The sequence below is a fragment of the Stomoxys calcitrans genome, chromosome 4, assembly GCF_963082655.1.
Source record: "Stomoxys calcitrans chromosome 4, idStoCalc2.1, whole genome shotgun sequence".
NCBI classification, from domain to species: domain Eukaryota; kingdom Metazoa; phylum Arthropoda; class Insecta; order Diptera; family Muscidae; genus Stomoxys; species Stomoxys calcitrans.
This window is the reverse complement of record NC_081555.1, coordinates 133,744,735-133,771,994: the sequence shown is the minus strand read 5'-3', so window position 1 is coordinate 133,771,994 and position 27,260 is coordinate 133,744,735. Positions and strand designations below refer to the sequence as shown.

General features: G+C 40.3%; 1 protein-coding gene across 1 annotated transcript in view; it reads right to left on the bottom strand.

Moving 5' to 3' along the window:
* The window catches only part of LOC106089638 (dopamine D2-like receptor), a 189,521-nt gene that overhangs the window by 143,949 nt on the left and 18,312 nt on the right, over positions 1-27,260 (bottom strand). Inside the window, exons 2-3 of the mRNA XM_013255555.2 lie at positions 20,230-23,052; positions 8,830-9,017 (exon numbers count right to left, since the gene is read on the bottom strand). Of these exons, the coding sequence (XP_013111009.2) occupies positions 8,830-9,017; positions 20,230-21,484 (1,443 nt within the window). The 5' untranslated portion in view covers positions 21,485-23,052. The remainder of the gene's footprint in view (positions 1-8,829; positions 9,018-20,229; positions 23,053-27,260) is intronic.

Sequence of the window (27,260 nt, the reverse complement as noted above, 5' to 3'; positions counted from 1 at the left end):
TAGAAACAAGGTCATCTCTCGACAGATGAAGATTACACTATACAAGACACTGATACTACCCGTGCTGTTATATGGTTCTGAAGCATGGGTACTTGTGAAAGCAGATGAGGCAGTGCTTGGAGTATTTGAGAGAAAGAGTCTTCGTAAAATATATGGACCAGTTTGCGATAATGGAGAATATACGCGACGTATGAACCACGAGCTGTATGACGACGATAGCATAGTTACTCGCATCAAAATACAACGGCTGCGTTGGCTAGGTCATGTTGTCAGAATGGATGAAGAAGCTCCAGCAAAGAAGTCTTTTGAAGGCAAACACGGTGGTACACGCAAACCGGGAAGACCAAAAGCCCGATGGAAAGATGAAGTGGTGGGAGACACCTCGAAACTTGGTGTCAGAGATTTAAAAATGAGCGCGTAACTGTGGTACAGGGTATTTTAGCTAGTGCATTTGTTTGTAACACCCAGAAGGAAAAGATAAGTATACGAATCCACTCACAATCATTGTCCGTCTATCTGTTTTTCTGTTGGCTTGTACATGTTCATTTGTGTACAAAGTAAATAAATTCTAAAGACAGACTTAATCTCTTGTAGACGCTCCTATGACACATTTTGATTTAAGCCAAAAACACACAAATTAAATTGTTCACAATTCCATATAGAAATTTACCTTAAATATTCATTGCATCCATCATAAATGATATTTATATGCATTATTGGAGTGTCTTTTATAGTTTTCCAGAAAACTTTATCCTTTGGTTGGTGTGTTTGTATTGCAGATCCACTTGCAAATGAAAATTTTATAAAATTCTAACTTATTTACACTTTCAATTTAATCAACACCCAAAACACAAACACTCAAATAAGAAAACATAAAAAAAAAATGGAAACAACATTTGAAAATCCAATAAAAAAAGCGAACCCCTAAGTTAAGTGTTAACATTTCGTGGGTGATGTAGCAACAACAAGCCCCTCTGCTATGGAAATAGATATGACAAGAGTGAACTAAGGCTATATTGAGGACTTCCTGGGCGGTGATGAAGATAAATATTGAAATGTCTAAAAAAAAACAACAACTTTATTTTTATGCAAATATTAATTTATGGCATTTTAATGGATGACAACTCAACAGACTGACTTCATGACAAGAGTGAGTGAAGGTAGTTCTGCCACTCCCCCACCTCTTTCAAACAACTTACAATTTCCAAACACACAATATGTACTTTATTCAAATATGAATTTGAACATATTTTCTTGGTAGCCAATATTTGTAAGTGTATTTGTGCTTGTTGACTTGTGCATATTTGTGTGCGTGTAGATGAAATTTACATATTTCTAAAACTTCATCAATTTGACGAGAAAGAAAGTCAACAAACACAAACAAACGAACAGAACCTAGTCCATTCAAGTTATGTTTGCCTTGTGTTAACATTGCACCATCATCAACATATATTACATTTTTTATACTACTGCCTTCCTGTTGGAGTGTATCAAACGTGTCAAACCCTGAGAGTGAGAATTATGAAGAGATATAAACAATGCACAAGTATTACATTGAAGTGTAGGGAGACCATAAGCGACACCTGTGCTCATCAATTCAGCAATTGCGTTCATCAATTCAAATCAAAGTCGATAAATTGTTTTCGTGACAGAAAGGTAATCGATTGATTAGCAGACGTATGAAATATTTAAATATATTTTTTTTATACCCTCCACCATAGGATGGGGGTATACTAATTTCGTCATTCTGTTGGTATACCAAAATTGCCCTTGGTTAGGAAATTTTATCAAAATTTCCTTTGAAAGGGAAATTTTATCAAATATTTCCATAGAACGGAAACTTTAACCAAACATCCTAGAGAAGGGAAGTTTTGTGCAAATTTGCGATCTAAAGGCAATTTTGTAGAAATTTCCCTTGACAAGGAAATTTTATCAAAATATCCTTTGGTGAGGAATTTTTAACAAAATTTCCCTTGGTAAGGAAATTCTATCAAAATGTCTTTTGGTTAGGAATTTTTATCAAAATTCCCTCTGGAAAGGAAATTTTGTCCAAATATCCCTTGGCATAAACAAAATTTTTGTCAAAATATCCCTTGATAAGAAAATTTTATCAAAATGTCTTTTGGCAAGGAATTTATATCAAGATTACCTTGGTTAGGTAATTTTATAAAAATTTCCCTTGAAAGGGAAAGGGTAACTACTCGAAATATTTGTCGTGACATTTTTTGTCGATCTAGCCATGTCCGTCCATCTGTCCGTCCGTCCGTTTGTCCGTCCGTCTGTCCGTCCGTCCGTCCGTCCGTTCGTCCGTCTGTCCATCCATCCGTCCGTCCGTCCGTCTGTCCGTCCAGCCCGTCCGCCTGTCCGTCCGTCCGCCTGTCCGTCCGTTCGTCTGTCTGGCCGTCCGTCTGTCTGTGGAGAGCACCCTAACTTTCGAAGGAGTAATGCTAGCCGTTTGAAATTTTGCACACATACTTCTTATTAGTGTTGGTCAGTTGGGATTGTAAATGGGCCATATCGGTCCATGTTTCGATATAGCTGCCATATAAACCGATCTTGGGTCTTGACTTCTTGGGTCTCTAGAGGGCGCAATTCTTATTCGATTTGAAAGAAATTTTGCACGATGTGTTTTGTTATGATATCCAACAACTGTGCCAAGTTTGGTTCAAATCGGTTTATAACCTGATATAGCTGTCATATAAACCGATCTTGGGTCTTGACTTCTTGAGCCTCTAGAGGGCGCAATTCTTATCCGGTTGGAATGAAATTTCGCACGACGTGTTTAGTTATGATATCCAACAACTGTGTCAAATAAGGTTCAAGATGTAGCTGCCATATAAACCGATCTTGGGTCTTGACTTCTTGAGCCAGATATAGCTGTCATATAAACCGATCTTGGGTCTTGACTTCTTGAACCACTAGAGGGCGCAATTCCCATCCGATTTGGCTGAAATTTTGCATGACGTATTTTATTCTTACATTCAACAACTGTGTCAAATAAGTTTTAAATCGGTTCATATCCTGATAAAGCTGCCATATAAACCGATCTGGAATCTTGACTTCTTGAGCCTCTAGAGGTCCCAATTATTATCCGCTTTGCCTGAAATTTTGTGCGACGGATCCTCTCATGATCATCAACATAAGTGTTTACTATGGTCTGAATCGGTCTATCGGTCCAAACCGGACCATATCTTGCTATCGCTCTAAAAGAAGAGCACTTAATAATTGTCACCAGCGTTAGGAGAGCAACGGTTAGGTTAGGTTTAAGTGGCAGTCTAGCATCAGATTTACTTAGACGTTTTCGTCCATCGTGATACCACAGGAATAGAAGAGGGAAGATGTCTTCTAGTTCCTACCGTTGAACCATCATGATAGCTTTAAAAAGCCCAACAACTTGCGAGTGGTCACATCCGCTAAATCAGACAGGTTCTCAAAGAAATGAGAACCTAAAGTGCAGAAGCTGTAAGAACATCGAAGAAGAATAGACTATAGAACACCTTCTGCCGCAATGGCTGTCAGAAGGAGTTCTGACTTGCCAGTGTGGGATACACTCACTGAAGACGTTCTATAGCCTATTCTTCTTCGAAGTTCTCACAGCTTCTGCAAAAGTCGTTACTGACAACCTTCAGTCTGTCAGCATGTTTTCTGATTGGACAGTGACCTGTCATGAGAAGGAGAGGATAATCACAGCTGAAAGGCTTTTCTGATGTTCTCGCCTGGATTCGATCTCAAACATTCAACATCATAGGTGAACATAAGAACCTTTGTGCTACGGTGGGCTTCCGGAATATTGATGTGAGACTCTACAAAACGTACATCGTCTTGACAATCTTAATCGATGTACTCATATCCGTCTTTCTAGACGTCCATCTGTCTGTCTGTCGAAAGCTAGCTAACTTTTGGAAGGAGTAAAGTTAAACGCACGAACTTATTACGAAGTTCGACTTTCCGTCCAAAACAACTGTTAAGCTACATTATAAAACAAGTAAAAGTGTGTCTGTTATATACCCTCCGCCATGGATCGCATTTGTGAAGTTCTTTGAATGACTCTTTCAATGTATATATGTATATATGAGCAACATCAAGCTATTGACCGATATTGACCGTAGTTGTAATGGCTGTTAGAAATCATAGAAAAATACCACCTCCTAAATTTCAGCCAAATCGACTAAAAATTGCGCTCTCCAGTAGCTCAAAGTGTCAAATTGGGAGATGGGTTTATATGGCAGCTATACCAGGATATCAACCGATTCAAACCATGCTTGTTGGAAGTCTACCAAAACGACCTATGCAAAATTACAACTAAATTCGATAAGAACTGCCCACTTTAGAAGCTCAAGAAGTCTAATCGGGAGATCGGTTTATATGGCAGCTATTTTAGTTTATGAACCTATTTGAACCATACTTAGCTTAGTTCTTAGAAATTACACAAAAACACTATTTGAAATGTAGTATCAAAACACCATGTGCAAAATCTCTGCCAAATCGGATAATGATTGCGTCCTCCAGCGGCTCAAGAAGTCAAGACCCAAGATCAGTTTGTACCGATATGGCCCGTTTACAGTCCCAACCAACCTACACTAATAAGAAGTATTTGTGAAGGATTTCAAGCGCCTAGCTTTACTCCTTCGAAAGTAAGCGTGCTTTCGACAGACAGACGGGCGGACATGGCAACATCGATTTAAAATGTCATGACGTTGAAGAATATATATACTTTATGGGATCTTAGACGCATATTTCGTGGTGATACAAATGAAATGACGAAATTAGTATCCCCCATCCTATTGGAGTGCCGCACCGAGTTCTATGGGCAAAATAAAAGCGACATTTCGCTGCACCTTTATAGGTTAGGTTATGTTAGATTGAAAAGAGGGTGCAGATATTAATCTGCCCCATGCCACTACAGACATACACCTAAGTCAGTAATCGGCTTGTTGTGCGCTCTAAAAAGTAACTTCGAAATCAAACCCCTATGCCGGCACATGCCTGGTATTGTGTTCCCACCTAAGTACCGGTGTCTGTTAGCTGCGAAAGCCGGGTAATCACATGGCAAATGCTCCCACGTCTCAACATTTTCCCTACTTACCCTACACATACCATCACTTGCGGTGCCGATTTTGCATAAGTGAGCTCGTAGTCCCATGTGTCCCGTTATGACATCAAAAGCTAAATTGACCTCCTTTTTACTTTTTTTCAGTAATAGCCTCGTCTTCTCACGATTCGGATCTCTCCATAGGATTTTCGCCGTCCTACCGACCGTTTCGCTGTTGCATAGTGTTACATGCACGTTCGTCGACCATAACCTCAATTCGGACGGAGCCGACCCGAAAGTCTTCAATGCCAAATCGCCTGCCCTTTCATTCCCCCTTACTCCGCTATGACCAGGCTGTTCGTGACCTTACCGTCCTGGTTGTTATTGCCCTTATGGCCAGTTTATTGTCCTTAAAGATGTTCACACTCGACGTCCTCGCTTGAACACCACACCACCTCACGCATTCCGTGATCGCTCGGATCTCTTACTGCAGGATCGTATTATGATCAGGTAATCGAAAACAGATTCAGTCCCTGGATTCACAATGTAGGCCCCCCGGCCCATTCTGTCTCTCCTCTAGCTTTGATCCATCTGTATAGCATGATCCCCCAGATGGCAATACCTGGGATCCCTTAAGGCAAGACCAGGGTTCCGTCAATCCAAGACTGTGTCTACGAAAGCAGTGTCTCATACTTGACCTAAAGTGTCATCTCACGGCAGTTTTCAGTCCTCTGGGTAAACATTGAGACACCAGTCATCTACCATCTGCAAAACCCTTTTGGCCCTTCTGCATAGCTAGTTCGAATCCTTACCCTTGGAACTATTTGACATCGTTAGCGTAGCAGACGGATTCAAATCCCTCCTCAGTCAGCATCCGTAATAGGTCATTTTTGGTGATTGTTTTTGTTGTAGTCAAATTTCCATGTGGAGATGATTTATGTGGCGATTAAATGCCTGTGGCATGTTCTGTGCCACTTTCTCCCTTATATATATGTTATTACCGGTACTGATCGAAGGATTGGATCAGTTTGTCGGTCTGGACAATGCCCCTCGATGTCAATGCATACCGCCAGTGTGTGCGTTTTGGCATCGTTGGATTCATCTATTCTATACATAACTCTATATAGGGCAATCTTTACCGACCTTCCCTTGATATAGGCATGCTGTTTGTATTTGAGCATTTTTGTCCTGCTCCTTATTATGGTATCCACAATGAGTTTCATTGTTTTTAGTAGAAAGGACGTAAGGCTTTAGGTCTATAGGTCTTTGATGTCCCATAACTTGCCTTGTCGGGCTTGGGTATAAATACCACCCTTGCCTCTTGTCAGGCTTTCGGAGTATATGCAAGTCTTCTTCTGAGTAGTCTTCCAAATTTTGGCCAGTTGGTTTCTTATTACGGAAGCTTATCGTATTCGGTGCTGGTCGTGCTAAACTAAACCTGATGTAGCGATGATCTGAGAAGTGCTCCTTGGAGGCCCTCCAATCCTGAACCTCACCGATTAGATTTTCCAAACTTATTGTCAAATCTAAAACCTCCTCCCTAATCCTATTAACAAAGGACGCGGTGTTACCAATATCAAGAGTTATCAGGTCATTGGTTTTGAAGAATTCTACTGGGCTTGGTCCCGCTTTTTAATGTTGGTACATCCATGCGGTAAGAGTTTGCAACGCATCCTATTAGTAACTCATTTTTTTCTGTTTTGCCTTCCTCACCAACAGTTGCAGCTCCAAAGTGGGTGGCGTTGTCGGAGAGTCAAAAGGCAGATAAAGTTATGCCGTAAGCTTTAACATAGCCACACAAAAAAATAGTCTAAAGGCGTTAAATCGCAAAAAGTTCACCGAACTCGCCTCTCAATAAGTCCGTTGTTACGCGTGCTGTGTGGCATATGGCACTGTCTTGTTGAAAACACATGTCACGCAAGTCAAGCTCTTGCATTTTGGGAAAAAAAATATTGGATATCATCTCACAATAGCGCTCACGTTTCGCATCGTCATTGAAGAAGTACGGTCCAATGATGCCACCAGCCCATAAACCTCACTAAACTGTGACTTTTTCTGGATGCTTTGGGAACTCTTGCAATGCTTCTGGCTGATCTTCACTGCAAAATTGAGAATTCTGCTTACTTACGTACCCATTGAACCAAATATGAGCTTCGTTGCTGGATAAAATTTTTCGATAATAATGTGATCTTCGGGCAACTTTCCAAGAGCCCATTCATTAAAAATTCTGCTTTGCGGCAGTTCATTCAGCTGAAAGGCTTCACACTTAATCCTTCCGCAAAATTTTCCACATTGTTAAGTAACAGAGGCTCAATTGCTGCGAACGGCGTTGAATCGATTATTGATGGCCGATACAAATGCAAATTTTGCCCATGAACATTCCACTAAGGAACAGGGGCAAACTTCTCAAATATCAATGAGTGCAGATCGATTTAAGTTTTAAGCTCAATGACAAGGGGCCTGCTTTTTATAGCCGAGTCCGAACGGCGTGCCGCAGTGCGATACCTCTTTGGAGAGAAGTTTTACATAAGTGTTGTCAGCATTAGGAGGGGAAAACCACCGCTGAAAATTTTTTTTCTGATGGGCTCGCCAGAATTCGACCCGTTCAGCGTCATAGGCGGACATGCTAACCTCTGCGCTATGGTGGCCGATACAGTTGCGATATTTTCTTCAGTTTGTACACGACGTAAGCGTTTTGGTGGTTTAATGTCCAACAATGTAAATTCGGTGCGAAATTAAGTCACAATAGCCTGAAGAGACGTTTCATTGGGTCAAGTATACTGACCATAAAATGGAAGAAGCGCCCAATCGACTTTCTTAACAGAGCACGCATTTTGATAATAATATTCAATAATTTGCAAGCGTTATTCCTTTGTAAGACGATTCATGGTTAAACTATAGACCAAACTGAAGATGTTAGACAGTGAAACAGAACACGACACGTGAGTGAGCTGTTTAAACCAGTGTTGCCAAAAAGATAATAGCTAAAAAAATCACCCTTTAGTTGATATGGTTCACACCAGAAGTATTTTCCGGGTCGTCCATGGCTCCTGAAATAAGGCAATATGAATGTTGCCCTTACTGATTTTCTACATCAAAGCTTGAGTAGCAGTCTCACTCCGGTGGAGGTTTATCTGGATGATCTCAAGCATTGGTCTTACTGTAGGACCAATCATCGTCTGCTCCCTGTTCTTTGGACTGCATTGAGTTGCATGTCACTCATCTGCCTCATGTTTTAATAAAAGGATCTTTACCTATCCTAGTCTTCCGAATCTTGAGAAAGTCGGTAATGGTTGCATAGTCGGGTTCCTGTTCGTTAGACTGTATTCGGTCTTCATACCCTGTACTGCCTGATATTCGAAAATTAGGTGTTTTGCCTATATGAGTCTTCCAAATCTTGATAAATTAATCACGATTGTGATCTTGATAAATAGATCACAATTTCGACTTTTAAGCAAAAGCTTATTACAGGTAGATACAAGATAAATAAATGTATTAGCAATTGGCAACCCTTATCAGTTTTTATCCCCTCCTATACTTTCAGTTTATGCATAACAAAAGAATATGCAAGTCAGGAATATCTTAACATTCTTCAGTGTTACTTGTTCAACATACCAAGATATGAAGTTAGCATAAAAGATTTCGACGATAGTAGTTTATGTTCATAATGATGGAGAAACAAATACAGATGATACTCATAACGATGATACAGACTGCAATGGCAAGTGCTGCGACAGATGTAAACCGATGGTGATTGTGATGGTGATAGTTATGTTAACATAGGTGGTGTTACTTACCGCTACATAGACACCAAATGGCATCACAACTACAGCTACTAAGAGATCTGCTATTGCCAGTGAAACGATGAAATAATTTGTTACCGTCTGCAAGGAGCGTTCACGAAACACAGACATTATCACTAATATATTGCCAAATAATGTGAAAATTGGAAAAACTATTAATAAAAGTGCCCAATAATTAAGGCCTGTGAAAGAGAGAAGAAATCGAATAGGGCAAGTAAGTAAATGGTTGTATTGAGTATGAATAAAAAATTTTATTAGTTAAGCACCTCAAGTGAAGCAATTTAAAAAATAATATTAATAACAACTAACAAATAAAAACGTGCTAAGTTCGGCCGGGCCGAATATTAAGAACCCAATTTAAATTTAGTTGATGGGCATAATTTAACACAAATGCAAATTTGCCCACGAATGTTCCATTAAGGAACAGGGGCAATCTTCTTACATATCAATGAGTTCTGTCCGATTCAAGTTTAAGCTCAATGAAAAGGGACTTCCTTTTTATAGCTCAGTCTGAACGGCGTGCCGGAGTTCGACACCTCTTTGGGTAGAAGTTTTTACAAGGCGTCTATGCATTGCATAATAGCTCACAAATGTCGCCAACATTAGGAGGGTATACGCGCCGCTGAAAATTTTTCTGATGTTCTATTGGAATCCGAAATAGAACACTACGTTCAAAATTTTAGCTGAATCGGACTAAAACTACGGCTTCCAGAGGCTTGATACATGCAATCGGGAGAGCAGCATACCAGGTTTTTGGCCGATTTGAACAATACGTAGAACAGTTGTTGCAAACCAGTCAAATCGGACAAAAATTGTAGCTTGCAGAGGATCTAGACGTGAAATCGGGAGATCGATTTATATGGAAGCTCGGTATATAACTTGCACCGATTTAAACCGTACTTTGCACGATTGTTAAAAGTTTGAGGGGAATACTACATACAAACTTTTATCCAAATTTTGCAAAAAGATTTCAAATCGAGAGATCAATTTATGGCTAACCAGGTTGGAACTCATAACAGAAACTATGTGCAAAATTTCAGCCCAATCGGTTAACAATTGCGTAGAACGGTTAATGGAAACTAAATTTCATCAAAATTGGATGAGAAATGTTCCTTTAATGGGCTTCATACTCTATACCGAGAGATCGGTCCATATGGCAGCTATATTCAAATATTATCCGATTTGGACGATATTCAACGAAAAGTTGTAGAGGAGTACCGTAGCTCACAGTTTAAAATTTCTTCTAAATCGGATGAAAAATGCTAATTTTATAGGGACAAGGGACAATACTCCATATGGGGAGATCGGTCTACATGGCAGCTATATCAAAATTTGGTCCGATCTGGATCACATTAAGCAGGAATGAGTAGGGGTCTACAAGAACTCACTGTGCCAATTTTCATCGAAATCGGGCAATAAATTGATGTTTATGGCTTGAATACCCTGTATCGGGAGGTCGGTCTATATAGCAGTTATATCTAAATATGGTCCTATCTAGACCACATTTCACAGGAATGAGAAGGGGTCTTCCAGAATTCACTGTGCCATATATCATTGAAATCGGATGAAAAATGAGGAATTAATTGCCTCAGCACTTAAAGGTTATGCACCGCTTTAGACCATACTTGGCGCAGTCGAAAGAAGTTAGAACAATGCACATCATGCAAACTTTTAGCCAAATCAGTATTGCGTCCTCTAGCAGCACAAGAAGTGAAGATCAGAGATCGGCTTTTATGTGAGCTATATCAGGTAATGAACCGATTTGCCCCATACTAGGTGCAGTTATTGATGGTCATGTCAAAACACTTCGTCACAAAAATTTAGACAAATCGGATAATAATTGCCGGGTCCCGGGTCAAGAAGTCAAAATCAAGACGATCAAGAATATATACGAATACTTTGTTGGCTCTCAGATCAATATTTCGATGTGTTACAAACGGTATAACGAAATTAGTATACCCCCCATCCTCCACCATAGGCTATTAAAAGTTAGGCAAATATGTGATGTTGTTACGCCATTTCACTGGCTACTAGGGTCGCGATTTCTGGACCTTCAAAAGCTTCATCAGCAAGATATGAAATGGATCATAGTGTTTAAGACACCTACAAGTGAATAGGGTGTAAAGCCTTCAACATATGGATAAGGTGTAAAATACGCATCAGAATTAGCCACAGGGAACTTTATGTTTACCTGCTTTCCAGCGCAGTGAGGGACAAGATAAAACTTTTGCCTTTTGAGATAATTGCATAAAAATTTTGCCTTTAGAGAAGAAATTTGTCTGATACTGTTTTTTGAAGCAAGTTTTATTAACCCATTTTAGACAAGTGTTTGATGAATGTATTGGCTGTATATTTCATTTAGCCATGTCCGTCCCTCTGTCCGCCTTTCCGTCCGTCTGTAGAAATCACGAAAACTTTCGAAGGAGCAAAGCTAGCCACTTGAAAATTTGCACAAATACTTCTTATTAGTGAAAGTCTTTTGGGAGTTTTAATGGGTAGAGATGGGTTTCTACCTGGTAAATACCCAATGCTTGAGTATTTAATGGGTGAATACCCAGTAAGTACCTTTTTGGGCACTTATAATTTTGCAGATATCTTGGGTATAAAACCATTTTCGGAGCAATTTTTGATGATTTCGTACTCTTTGTGTACAAAACTGATCTTCCGATCGCATAAAATCGAAATTTTGTTATATATAGCCGCTATATAGACCGATTTCCAGACTTAAAGACTTGAGGCAATAAATTTGTTATTTTTCATCCGTGAGTTCTAGTAGACCCCTACCCATTCCTGTCAAATGTGGTTCAGATCGGACCTTATTTGGATATAGCTGCCATATGACCGATCTCCCGATATAGAGTATAAAACCTACAAAAGTAAAATTGTTCATCCGATTTCGATAAAATTTCATCGAACTCGGGTAATAAATGGGTCTTTTATTAAATTAATACCCTATATCGGGAAATCGGGCGGTTGCTCTATAGGGCAGCTATATCCAAGTATAGTCCGATCTGTTCTACAGAATGAGTAGGGGTCTGCCAGAACTCACAGTAGTACCAAAATTTCATCGAAATCGGATGAAAAATTACACAATTTATTACCTCAAGACTTTAAGTCTGGAGATCGGTCTATATAGTGGCTATATATAACAAAATTCCGATTTTGTGAGATCAGGAGGTCAGGTTTATATTAAAAGAATACAAAATCATCAAAACTAGTTTGGAAATTGTTTTGATTCCCAAGATATCTGCAAAACTATAAATACCCAGCTTTTGGGTATAAATGGGTAAATACCCTGCCATTTACCCAATTTAGCGGGTAAATAGCTTTTGGGTACTTATCAATCGCCCATCTCTAGTAATGGGCTAAATCTCTTCATATATGTAGCTGCCATATAAACCATCTCCCATTTATACTTCTCGAGCCTGTAGAGAATAAAATTGACATTCGATTTGTCCGAAATTTTTTACGTTGACTTTCTCTGTAACTTTTAACACTACACCAACCTCTTTAAGTATGAAAATCGGATATAGCTCCCATATAAACCGAGGTCCCAAATGAACTTTATTAGCCTTTAGAGTGTGCATTTCTTATCCGATTAGGGTGAAATTTCGCACAATCACTTCCACTATGATCTCCAACATTCGTGCCGAGTATGTTCTGTATTGGTCAATAATCTTATGTAGCTCCCATATAAACCGATCTCCCGAATGTACTTTTTGAGCCTCTAGAGCGGGCAATTCGAACCAGATTTGATACAAATATTACACAGTGTCCTTCACCATGACCTGCAACATTCGTGCTGAGTATGGTATGAATCGGTTAATAAGCTAATACAGCACCCATATAAACCGATCTTCCAAATGTACTTCTTGAACCTATAGAGTGTGCAATTTTCACCATATTTGAATGAAATTTTGCACAATAACTTCTACTACAAACTCCATAACTCGTGTCGAAATTGTCAGTACCGGTTCATTACCCATTTACCCATGTGGCTATTACACCGATGAGCAACCACGCTTTTATTTGTTACTGAAGTGAAACTGTGCGCGGTTTTTTGTTTTCATAGGCAGGTTACGTTCGACGATGGGCTATATCGGACTATATCTTGATATAACCCCCAAATTAGGTCTTGAACCACTTATATTATCCGATTTCATTGAGTTTGACACAGCGAGTTGTATTAGGCAACTCGATATCCTTCTTCAATACGGCCCGGATCAGTCCAGATTTGGATATGGCTGCCTTAGAGACCGACCTTTCGATTTAAGGTCTTGGGCCCATAATAGGCGCATTTATGGTCCCAGTTCGCTGAAATTTGGTAAAGCGAGTTGTGTTAAGCTCCTCGCGTCCATGTTTGATTTGGGCCACATCGGTTCAGTGAGCCGATTTCGCTGAAATTTAGCTTTACTTTTAGTTAGATCCTTCAACATTCGTACCCAATATGGTCAAGATCGGGCTATATTTGGATACAGCTGCCATAAATTACCGATCTCTCGATTAAAGTTCAATTTCCCTGAAATTGGACACAGTGGGCTTTGTTAGGCTCTTCGACATGTGTGTTTAATATGGCCCAGATCGGCATATACTTAGATATAGCTGCCACATAGACCATTCTCCCGTTTAAAGGTCTTGAAACTATAAAATGCGCAATTATTGTACAATTTCACTGAAATTTGGCACAGTGAGTCCTGTTAAGCTCTTCGACACAGTAAGAAAATTTCTTTGAAATTTTATCTATAAGAAAATTTCATTAAAATTTGCCTTTAATGAAATTTTCATAGAAATTTCTTGTGCAACCAAAAAAATTCTTTGAACCTCATCTATTCCATACTCTGAATGTTTGTTTTCCACATCTACCTGACAAATGAGACAATACAATGACCTTCAAGGCCTTTGTTGAAGTGAGACATGTTAAGGAAATAAAATCTGAACTCCTTATCTTCAACTATTATTTATGTGATATCAGTATGAGCAAGTTCACTTCACAGATAACCTTCACAAACACAGGGTGTGGCTTTGCTTTCATCATGAAATTTATGGATATCATCACTGTCACTACACAACAATTTACCTAGGCCAACTATGGTTGGCGCTCCTCATGCCATCAAAAGAAAGTTCCATTAATCAAATCTTCTTCCGGTCTCCAACTACAATTGTGATTTCTATTCAAGCACATGTATGTTAAACGTATGTAACTATGCCCATCATATACCATGATTTGTCTTGTCATCAAGTTATAGTTGCACATGACTTGATGTGACAGCCAACTCTTGTCATAAATTTTATGAAAAAAAATGAGCCAAGCACAGGCTAGGGAAGCTACAATTCAGGTCCAGAGAAAACACGCAACAAATCTTAACCTAATTAAATACTGTTTTGCGACATGTAAAGGCAATTTCGTCACATTTGTCTCTATGTTATTACGCTTTTAGGTTTTTATGTTTTTATCTGTTGAGAGTAGGCGTTGCATTCTTTCTTAGTAACATATGGAACAAGTGAAGCCTATTATCCTTCAGGTAGTTTTGAAATGTTATACGCTCTACACCATGGATCACATTTTTTACCAGGTTAGGTTTAAATGGTAATCTGCCATCAGACTCACTTAGACGTTCTCGTTTATTGTGATAATGCAAGAACAGGAGAAGGAAAATGTCTTTCTGTTAGAAACCGCTAAACCACCCAGACAGCTAAATCAGACAAGTACTCAAAGAAATGAGAACCTAAAGTGGAACTTCACCTGCCTATCAGTGGACACATACACACATCAGATATTCCATAGTCTCTTTTTCCTTGACGTCCTCACAGCTTCTGCAGAAGTCGTTACTTGCAACCTTCAATCTGTCTGTCGAAACCTTCATAACAGACCTATTGACCGATAACAGTATGGTATTTGACATAACAGAAGGATATTCGGTAGAGGAACACCACAATTATAGTTAACTAGCCGAACCGGGCCCGCTCCGCTTCGCCTTCTTTAACTCTCTAATATCTTTTTAGGGTGGGGACACTTTGTCCTGAATGCGGATATCGAATTCGTGCCATTGTAGCCTATGACACTGAACACGTTCGAATCCTGGCGAGAACAATGGACAAAGCGGTGTTTATCCCCTCCTAACGTTGGCGACATGTGCGAGGTACCATGACATGCATGGGCATTTAAAAAATTTTCCCCAAAGAGATGTCGCACTGCGGGACACCGTTCAGACTCGGCTATAAAAAAGTCCCTAATCATTAGGTTTAAACTTAAATCGGAAAGCACTCATTGAGGTGTGAGAATTTGCCCCTTCTCGGTTCCTGGTGGTAATGTTCTTCCTTAGGGTAATGTTCCCATTAGGGGAGGGAGAGCACCTCAAACATTTCAACTCAAATATGGATATAAAATTCGTGCTGCACTTCCAAATCCCTTTAATTTGAGCCCCATATTGCTATGGCCGGTAAATATGATCCGTATGGAGGGTGTTTTTGGGGTTGGGGCGGCCGCTGGCACTTTGTACTGAAATTGGATATAAAATTCGTTTTTTATTCCCAACGGAAATGAAGTTCAGTTTATGGGGTTCCTTTGGGGGTACCCCAAAACACTTCGCACCAAAATTGGATATCAAATTCGTTTTCTACTCTCAAATACCTTTCATTTGAGTCCCATATTGTCATAATGGGTCAAATTACCCATTTGACGTATCTTTAGGAGGAAAAACGCCACCTAGACTTGAACGCATATTTTAAAGTCATATTCGTAATCTACTTCAAATAACTTTCATTTGAGTCCCATATAGCCATGGTTGACTAATATGCCCATTTGGGGGTGGGAGACCTTCCATTACTTGGACCTAATGTTTTATGCCATATTTGTAATCTACTGCCTAATACTTTTCATTTGAGAGTCCCATATTGACATGAACATCGAATATATCTGTTTAGAGGAGTTTTGGGGTTAGGGGGGGACCGCTGTGTACTTGGACCCAAATTTTAATACCATATTCGTTTTCTGGTCTCCAATATCTTTCATTTGATACCCTTATTGTGTCCATCGGACAACTTTCGGATATGGGTGGTGTTTTTGGGGTAAGGGGGAGGGTCCGCTTCCACCCGATAACAAAAAATTATATAGCCTATGTTTCCTTCCAGACAAACGTACATAATCTATGAAAATTTTAAGAAAATCGGTTCAGCCAAGTATCATATAGTCATAATGGGTCTAATGGCGTTTTTGAGGGGTGGCGTGACCCCCTATACTTCGATCTGATTTTATATGCCAGATGCGAAATCCACTCCCGAATACATTTTATATGAGTCCAATATTGAAATTAACGTCCAATTAACGGGTTGAGGCCTAAGACTCAAATTTTAATACCATATTCATATTTTACTCTCCAATACCTTTCATTTGATACCTATATTGTCCCGATCGGTCCACTTTTGATTTTGGGTTGTGCTTTTGGCACAAGGGGAGGGTCCTTCCCCCTTCCGATACCGAAAAATTATATAGCCTATGTGTCCTTCCCGACCAACCTACACAATATGCGAAAATTTCGAGAAAATCGGTTCTACCGTTTTTCAGTCCATACGGAACAAACAAACCGTGGTTGGCTAATGTGCCCATTTTTAGCATTTTTTGGGGGTGGGTTGACGCCCTATACTTCGACATGAATTTCTATGCCAGATTCGTTATCTACTCCCACATACTTTTCATTTAATACCCATATTGTCCTTATAGGTCCACATTTGATTTTGGGTGGTGTTTTTGGGGTAACGGTGGTGGAGGGTCGGCCCCCTTCCCTTATCAATAAATTATAAAGCCTATTCCTACTTCCTGACCATATTCGTAATCTACTCCCAAACACCTTTCATTTGAGTTCCATATTGTCATGATTGTCAAATAAACATATTTTAAGGGGTTTTGGGAATGGGGCGGCCCCCCAGGTACTTGGACCCAACTTGTATTGTGAAATACGTGCTCTACTTTTAAAAACCTTTCATTTGAATCCCATATTGTCCCGATCGGTCTACTTTTATATTTGGTTAGTACTGGGGTAAGAAGGATAATACCCCGATAATACTTATAAGGAGTAAGGACCCGAACCATCAATGCAGAAGGGCCAAAATTATCTTGGACTGGGCTAGACCCAAATATCTCAATGTTAACCCAGAGAAGACTGAAATATGCCTGTTCACGAGGAAGACGAAGATGGGCCAATTTAACGCACCACGTTTCCTCAACGAAACGATTTTTCTATCTGACAAGGTCAAATACTTAGGTGTGATCTTGAACAGGAAACTGATTTGAAAGTGTCACATCCAGAAGCGTACTGAGAAGGCTCACAAATGTTGGGCACTATGTAGTCGGACCGTTGGCTCGAAATGAGGACTGAATCCGAAGATAGTCCACTGGCTCTACAGTAGCGTGATTAGACCAATGCGTACTTACTCATAGATGGTTGCGAAGGCGCTATGGCCGTTCATCCACCGGAGGAGGACGAGGGAGTTGCCGGCGTTCGATAAGAGATCGATGAGTACGTTGACAGGGGTCATAGCCGGATACTGTGCCATAGGCCGCATGGGTATACCCCAAAATGACTTAGGATGAGAAGGAGACTATTGAGCACTTGCCTTGTTTCTGTCCGCGTCTGCAGAGACGTAGGCTTTCTTTTTGGGGAGCCGTTTCTTCTGTGATCTGGGTGAACTTGTGAACGTGCCTCTGGTATTTCTCCTGAGATTTGTTAAGGGAACTGAATGGTTCCAACGGGGGGGGAGGGTGACCTCGCTCGGGTTTCTCCACTCCTCCTGTCTTTTTCTTTGTGTGTAACCTTTAGTACGAGGTCTCACATTTTCCATTTTCTTCCCTCTTCTCTCTAGGGTAACACAATGGGCCAAACTGGCCTCAAAGTGAACTCACCTTTGGTGGGCGACCCATTCAACCTAACCTAACCTACTTACGCCTCAGTAGTTTAGTGGACTGTTATGGAGAAAAAGCGATGTCTTGGCATAGGTGGAGCGGTGAGGACCACTCCCACTAGAACACTGGAGACTATTCTAGATATCCGACCCATTGACATACAGATTAAATGTGAGGCAGCCACTGCGGCTATGAGACTTAAGACGATGGGAGAATGGATTGAGGATGGAAGCAGCTCATACCACCACGGTATAATCGAGGCGGCCATAGGAAACCTGGAAGGAAGGAAAGGGACTTCCGATCAGATACCTGAGATGACACTTGAGGTCGAGTGCGAGGCACTTCTGGCACAATCTTGGATTGACGCTATCCTAGTATTGCCGTCTGGAAGATCATGTTACATGGATTGATCAAAGCTAGGGGCAGAGTGGGCCTGGGGGTCAACATTGAGAACCCAGGGACTGAGATCAGTTTTAGATTGCATGATCAAAATACGATCCTGTAGGCAGAGATTCGGGCGATCATGGAATGTGTGAGGTTGTGTAGTACTAACGCGAGGATGTCGAGTGTGAACATCTTTATAGACAGTAAAATTGCCAGGACGGGAAGTTCACGAACAGTCGTGCAGTGTAAGAAGGAGATTAAAGCCTGGGTGACGGGCCATAACTGAGTAAGGGAGAATGAAAGGGCAGACGATTTGGCAGTGAAGGCCAGAAAACTGCCGTCGATAAACTTGGTTAACCAAAAGCCTTTCGGGTCGACGCAGTCCAATTTAAGGGTGTGGGCGACAAACGCGCATGTTACACTGTGGAACAGCGAAACAGTCGGTAAGACGGCGAAAATCCTATGGGGTGATCCGTATCGAGAGAAGGCGAGACTATTACTGAAAGGAAGTAAGTAGAAGGTCAGTATAGGTTTTGGTATCATAATGGGACATATAAAGGGTGATTTTTTTGAGGTTAGGATTTTCATGCATTAGTATTTGACAGATCACGTGGGATTTCAGACATGGTGTCAAAGAGAAAGATGCTCAGTATGCTTTGACATTTCATCATGAATAGACTTACTAACGAGCAACGCTTGCAAATCATTGAATTTTATTACCAAAATCAGTGTTCGGTTCGAAATGTGTTCAAATTTTGACAAATTTTGTTCAGCGATGAGGCTCATTTCTGGTTGAATGGCTACGTAAATAAGCAAAATTGCCGCATTTGGAGTGAAGAGCAACCAGAAGCCGTTCAAGAACTGCCCATGCATCCCGAAAAATGCACTGTTTGGTGTGGTTTGTACGCTGGTGGAATCATTGGACCGTATTTTTTCAAAGATGCTGTTGGACGCAACGTTACGGTGAATGAACACATTTCGAACCGAACACTGATTTTGGTAATAAAATTCAATGATTTGCAAGCGTTGCTCGTTAGTAAGTCTATTCATGATGAAATGTCAAAGCATACTGAGCATCTTTCTCTTTGACACCATGTCTGAAATCCCACGTGATCTGTCAAATACTAATGCATGAAAATCCTAACCTCAAAAAAATCACCCTTTAGGACTACGAGCTCACTTATGCAAAATCGGTGCGGCAAGTGATAGCATTTGGACGGCTTGTGGGGAAGCATTTACCTATACTAGTAAGTGGGACCTTTTCCTATGTCATTGCCCGGCTTTCGCGGCTAACAGACACCGGTACTTAGGTGGGGACACGATACCAGACATGAACCAACTTAGGGGAGTGGTATGGAAAACCATTAAGGATTTTGTAAGTAGCACGGAGTTTCTAACTTAAAATTTTCTTTTTCGAGGTTACTTTTTGGATTTTCGAGCGCACAACAAGCCGATTCGTGGCCTTTAGCGACTACAATTTTTCATAAAACAAATTGGAGTATTTTTATCCAATTCACAGTTACAGAAGAATTTGGGAATTATTCGATTTCGAACCACATGGCCACAGGCTCTAGAAGTGAAAGTCGGGCAATACATATGGAAGCTATATCTAAAACTGAACCGATTTCTATAAAATTCACCAATGGTGTCGAGACTCATAAGAGAATCCCCCGTGGAAAATTTCGTGAGAATCAGTTTAGTAAAGACTATATAATTGCAATGTTAGTCCAAATCGGATTTATATATATATGGGAGCTATATCCAAATCGAAACCGTTTTTTTCCAATTTCAATAGGCTTTGTCTAAAAATTTTTTAAGAAGATGGCAACAAAATTGTTACCTGTACTTAACATGAACAGACGGACAGACAGACAGAGATAGACGGACAAAGCTTCAGAATCAGAAAGTGATTCTGAATCGATCGACATATTTATCAATGGGTCCATCTCTTTTCCCTTTGGCTGTTACAAACAAATTCACTAAGTTACAATACCCTGTACCACAGTAGTGGTGTAGCGTATAAAAATAATAAATCATTTGAAAATTGAAAACAAATTTTTTTTTTGTTGTTTTGCTGCATTGATAAATTTTCTTTTATTCTTCCCACTTACCTATTGAATCAATTTCACTGTCGCAGGTTCTATTCATCAGGGTGCAATTCATTGGGTCCATGGTGTTCATGTCGTAGGGAAAATCAGTCGTTGTTGTGACATTGTAGCTAAATGGAAAATATTCACTCACTAAATCGGTTTGCAGGACAAAAAAGCCACCACCATTCGCATCACCATCGGTGCGGGAGCCATAGTTCTCCGAACTGCTGCTGCTATCCTTCAGACGCTCATTGGCCCCCAGCAGATGATGCAACACACGAGTGGCTGTCGCTGACGTTGTCGTGGAGGAGGAGGAGGAGGCTGTCTCATTTAGGGGGTTAGTTAAATCACTGACCAACACCTCCAGGCCACCGCCGTGGCCATTAAAGCCTAGTATATCATAATCAGTCTCACCGGCCATTAGCGTTTCCGCACTATCGATCAAAGCTATATCGCCATCATCCCCATAATTGCTAACCTCAGAGGCAGCTGCGGACAATACAGTGGCAGTGGCAGCCGAGGATACTGAGCTCCCCGAAGATATGTCACTGACCGTTGTGGGGGCCAGTGCGGCAGATGAGAAGAAATATGAAGTGGCGGCGGAGGGCGATGACGGTGAGGCGGCAGAGGACGATGAGGCTGATGATGGTGATGCTGAGGGTGATGAGGAGGCCTGGGCAGCGGCTATGCTTGAATAGAAATAATTCCACGAGGTGTCATTGGCTTCGTAAAGTGTTAAACCATCAAAGGTCTGTAGGACATCTATGCTATCGGTGGCATTTAGACTGCTCATGCTGCTGCTGCCGCCGCCGCCGCCATAATAGTCAGCAGCCGATGCAGGTGATGATGAAAATGTGTAGGATGCAACTGTGGTATCAAAGTCGAGCAGGCTATTATTGGACGCTATACTGGGATTATTTAGGGTGGCCGTTGAAGAGGCCGATGTTAGCAGAGAGGCAGGTGGTGCGGCATTTACTAGCGTCGAAGCAGATGTACTGGACCAGGTGGCCATGAGATTGCTGGAAGTTGAGTCCTCCTCTCCACCGCTCTGGCCATAGTCGAGCAGTGAAGTCGTTGTTGTATTGCTTTGATTATTGGCGACATTCCAGATGCCAACAATTAGGTTGCCAACATCACCGCTCTCACTGTTGCCAGCACCCATCTCCAACTCTTCGTCCAGACTGGCATCGTACAAACGGAAATAGTCATCCTGAGATGAGGTGATGTCAATGAAATTGCCGGATGTTGTTGAATTGGTATCCTCCATGGAAGTCATGGTGGCAACATAAAAAAGAAAGCCAAACTAAAAAAATACAACTCCTATAGTCCTCCGCTTTGGAGTTTTTGTTGCAAAAGACCAAAGGAATTTATCACTTGGCAAGAGTTTGTAGCTGAGGGCCTGTAGCTGGGCTTCGTCAGGAGTTTATGGATGGAATTGGAAGAATGGGGTAGAGTTATTTTGGTTAGGTTGCAACTGTGGTGCGTTTGGAAGCCGTTGTGCCGAAAATGTTTTGGATTTTGTTACTTCTATTTTTTATGATTTTCGGTTTTGTTTTTTGTTTTTTTTTTTTGCTATTGTTGTTGAGTGTTATTTATGATATTTTGTAACGGGTTTTCGTTTGCGGCAAACGTTTTGTGGTAACACAAACACTTTGCCCTCCTATTCACTGCTCTCATATGCTCTATGTGGCAGTTCTGGCTGCCATTCGTCTGTCTTTTAGGGATATACTTTTCATCATCATCATCATATCGCAAGTTTTGTGGTCGATTTGGGCCATTACAATGGCAGTGGCTCGCATAGTAAGCAATGTCATAATATCACTATCGCCACCACTACCGCAGAGAGTTGGTCCTTTGGAAGAGTAACGGCATACGTTTATCATTATGAGGACGATTGTTGGAGGCAAAATCGCAATCGTTCTTGCCTTTCCCACTTATTTGCCAGAATGTTGCCGAAATTCTATAGTTTTTTCTCAGTTTCTTTTTGCTTTTGCACCATGGCTTTAGTTGGATTTTATTATTGTTTGTATAGAGCTCAGGTTCCTCCCTTTTGGTTTTTGTTATGTGGTCCTTATAAGTTTTGCAGCAGCAACATTTGGTTTTTATGGAAGATAACTTCTCAGGGGTATGGATGAATGGATGGTTGGATGAATGTTTGCTGCCTTTTGGCTGGGCCGAAAAGTCACTGGGATTGATTGGTGGAAGCTCTGTAGACTTTGCAGCAACATATTCTGTATTCGCATTCAAGGATAAAACAGCATTTTTGGTATTCTCAGGCAAGCAAGGATAAAGACCGGATGGAAAATATTGGAGTTGGCTGATTTTTTCTTTTTTCCCCCTTCACTTTCTCTTTGGGATAGAGAGGATGCTATTATTGATACTATGGTCCCTCTTGCCTCAATGGAATTTCTGTTGTTTTCGATGCTGCAGAGCAATGCTGTCTTACTAAACGTTGCAATGTGATTGGCATGAATGACTGAAATCGACTTGCTTTGGGAAAGTTACAGATAAATCATTCGACTTTCTATGCTGGTTTTCCCTGTAGATGCGTGTGTTGGGCCTTTATCATTTACAGAGTATCCAACGAATTGCTTCATTCTTACATTTTTTTCCTTAGCATATCCTGGGAGTACACAAACACAAGCACGCTACTGGCAATGTCTTACACATACATCTACAACAATATTGAAAGGAAAATAGATTTATTGTTTCGTTCAACTTATAGTTGATGTTGCCTGAATGTGGGGGACTAAGCTGGCTGCTGCCCTCTATTGCTGTTTGTGGTGATTTTCCAGATGCTTTTCCGGTTCCTTGTCCTTGTTTGCTTTTAATCAATATCAGTTGCTGGAAATAAAATAAAAATTAAAGCACAAAATCAATGAAAGAATTTTTAAGATTTTTTGTTTTTTATCGCTGTCTCAGTATGAATAATGCGTTTGGTGAGTTTGTAATTTATTACTGTGTGGTGGAATAAGTAAAACATTTATTCAGCAAATTGAGTTTAAAGAAAGATTTCAACATGGTTTTGTTAATATCAACAAGGCGTGAAATACAGATTTTCTTAACAGAAGAAACAGAACTAGTGGACTAATGACCGATCTCTCTATTTAAGGTATTTAGGCCCATAACAGTCGTATTTTTTGTCCGATTTCACAGAAATTTGGTATTGAGAGCTGTGTAAGGCTCTTCGATATCCCTGTTTAATACAGTCCAGAATGGTCCGGATTTGGATAAAGCTGCCATATATACCGTTTTCCCAATTTAAGGTTTTAGGCTCTTAGAAGGTGAATTTATTAACCGATTTCGCTGAAATAAGGCACACTAAGTTGCGTTAGGCCCCTTGACATTCGTAACGAATATGGTTAAGTTCGGTCTATATTTTGATATAACTGCATTATAGACCGATCTCTCAATATAAGGTCTTGGGCCCATAACAGAAGTATTTACTGTCCCTCCCCCTTACCCTAATTTTCAGAAACGCCAGATCTCGGAGATGTATGGTGCGATATAACTGCAATATACACCGATCCCTCTATTTAAGGTCTTGGGCCCATTACAGGAGTATTTACTGTCCCACCTCCTTACCCTAATTTTCAGAAACCCCAGATTTCGGAGATGGATGGTGCGATTTAAGCGAAATTTTATGTGCTTTCTTATAGTAGCCTAAAAACAAAAATTTAGTATGCAAATCTCGGATGGGGTACCTGGGAGGCCGCACCACCCGCAAGACCTACAATATGGGACTCAAATGAAAGCAATTTAAGAGTAGAAAACGTATCTGAGTGTTTGGGGTACCACCCCAACCCCCAAAGTCGGACATATTTACCCACCATGGCAATATGGGACTCAAATGGAAGGTATTTACGAGTAGAATACGAATTTAATATCCAAATGTGGGATCAAATTTCTGGGGTTCCACCCCCTTCCCAAAGCACCCTCCAAACAAGACTTATTTACTGACCATGGCAAAATGGGGCTTAAATAAAAGGTATTTGAGTGTAGAATACGAATCTGATATCGAAGTATTTGGGAGGTCGTCCCAACCCAAAAACATTCCCCAAAGAGGACAAATTAACGACCATAGTAATATGGGGCTCAAAAGAAAGGTCTCTGGTAGTATATCACGAATTTCATATCAATATTCGGGAAAGTGTCTATAAGGTCACACCACCCCAATAACACCACCCATACAGGAAGTATTTACTGACCATTGCAATATGGGGCTCAAATAAGAGGTATTTTAAAGTAGAACACGAATATGATACATACTTTCAAGGCCAAGTCAATGTGTGGTTGCCCCATCCCCTAAAACACCTCCAAACCGGTCTTGTTTGCCAACTATGGAAATATGGGGCTCAAATGAAAGTTGTTTGGGAGTAGACCACGAATCTGATATCAACATTCGGGACAACCTGTTTAGGGAACGTCCCACCATCATAACAACCCCCAAATAGGACGTATTTGCTCACCCAGACAATTTTGGTCTTCAAGACAGTGGAGGTCGATATTGAAAGTTTTTGGGGCCCAGCCGATTGACTTTTGCAATAAGTCAATCGGCTGCCTAGATCCAGGGATTTAACGCCTTTAGACCTTCTTTGTGGAGCTATGTCAAAGCTCATGTCTATACAGACAAGCTCGCTTCAATAGATAGACGCGTTGGAAGACAACCGAAATTGTGGAAAAAGTATGACAAAATTTAACTAAGCGGATGGACCATTTGAGGCGCATGAACAAATCTTCAACATTAAATTATGTTTTTTTTTTTGATAAACTTTCTTAGGTCTTAAAAAATCACCCTTTATATTGAAAAGTCATTCAAGGAACTTGACAAATGCGATCGATGGTGGAGGTTATATAAAATTTGGCCCGGCCGAACTTAGCACGCTTTTACTTGTTTTTTTTTTTTTTAATTTTTATACCCTACTGTAGTACAGGGTATTATGACTTAGTGAATTTGTTTGTAACACCCAGGAGGAAGGAGATAGACCCATTGATAAGTATACCGATCGACTCAGAATCATTTTCTGATTCGATTTTGCTATGTCTCTCTGTCTGTCTGTCTGTCCATGTTATTTTGTGTACAAAGTTCAAGTCCCAATTTTCATCCGATCGTCTTCAAAATTTGGCACAATCATTTTCTTGGGTGTAGCGACGAAGCCTATTGAAATTGGAAACAATATTTTTGTCCGATTTGGACGAGGAGTTATCTTATAAGTCTCGAAATTATTGGTAAATTTCATAGAAATCGGTTCAGATTTAAGTAAAGCTCCCATATAAATGTTCGTTCGATTTGAACTATGGGGTTGCCCAAAAAGTAATTGCGGATTTTTTAAAAGAAAGTAAATGCATTTTTAATAAAACTTAGAATGAACTTTAATCAAATAAACTTTTTTTTACACTTTTTTTCTAAAGCAAGCTAAAAGTAACAGCTGATAACTGACAGAAGAAAGAATGCAATTACAGAGTCACAAGCTGTGAAAACAACGCCGACTATATGAAAAATCCGCAATTACTTTTTGGGCAACCCAATAGTTTTGCAATAATTTGGTCATTTGTCAACCGATTCACAAGAAAACTGGCACAAAGGATTCCCTTACGACTCCCGGTATTGCTGTTGAGTTGAATAGAAATCGGTTCACATTTAGATATAGCTCCCATATATATCCATCTTCCGATTTTCACATTTAAGGCCTTTGCTAACCCACCTATCGTTCGATCTTCTGGAAAATTTGCACAACGTTTTACTTTATGGCTCCTACAATATGTACGAATTTTGATCGAAATTCTACATGCCAAATTTAAGCAATTTTAAATTCGAAGACTTAGCCTGCGTATTCAGTATGGTGCAGGGTATAAATAGGTCGGCTTCGCCGGACTTTATCCCGTCCTTACTTGTTTTAATTTGAATTTTCCTTTTCAAAAAAGTGCAAGTCCAACTCACCGTTCTAAATTTTAGCGAAATAGTGTAAACAAGTTATAGTCCGATTCGGACCATAACTGAATGCTGAACATTGTAGAAGTCATTGTGTAATATTTCAGTTCATTCGGATAAGAATTGCGTCTTGTAGAGACTCAAGAAGCAGAATTGGGAGATGGGTTTATTTGGGAGCTGTATCAAGCTATTGATCGATTCAGATCATATTAGACATGTATGTTGAAAGTCATGAGAGAAGCCGTTGTACAAAATTTCAGCCAAATCAAATGAGAATTGTGCCCTCTAGGGGTTCAAGAAGTCAAGTCCCCAGATCGGTTTATATGGCAGCTATATCAGGTTCTATACCGATTTACGCCATTCTTAGCGCAGTTATTGGAAGTCATAACAAAACACGTCATGCAAAATTTCAGCCAAATCGGATGAGAATTGCGCGCTATATTGGCTCAAGAAGTCAAGATCCAAGATCGGTTTATATGACAGCTATACCAGATTATGTACCGATATGAATCATACTTAGCACAGATGTTGAAAGTGATACCAGAACACTACGTGCAAAATTTCAGTAAAATCGGACGAAAATTACGCCCTCTAGAGGCTCAAGAAGTCAAGACCCAAGATCGGTTTATATGGCAGCTATATCAAAACATGGACCGATTTTAACCATACTTAGCATAGTTGATGAAAGTGATACCAGAACACTACGTGCAAAATTTCAATAAAATCGGATAAGAATTGCGCCCTCTAGAGGCTCAATAAGTCAATACCCAAGATCGGTTTGTATGGCAGCTATATCAAAACATGGACCGATTTGACCCATTTACAATACCAACCGACCTACACTAATAAAAAGTATTTCTGCAACATTTCAAGCGGCTAGCTTTACTCCTTCGAAAGTTAGCGTGCTTTCGACAGACAGACGGACATGGCTAGATCGACTTAAAATGACATGACGATCAAGAATATATTTACTTTATGGGGTCTTAGACCCATATTTCGGGGTGTTACAAACAGAAAGACGAAATTAGTATACCCCCATCCTATGGCGGAGGGTATACAAATGAGGCTGTTATAGGCTTAAGACCCTAAATCGGATGATCAGGCCTTATAACAGCTATAT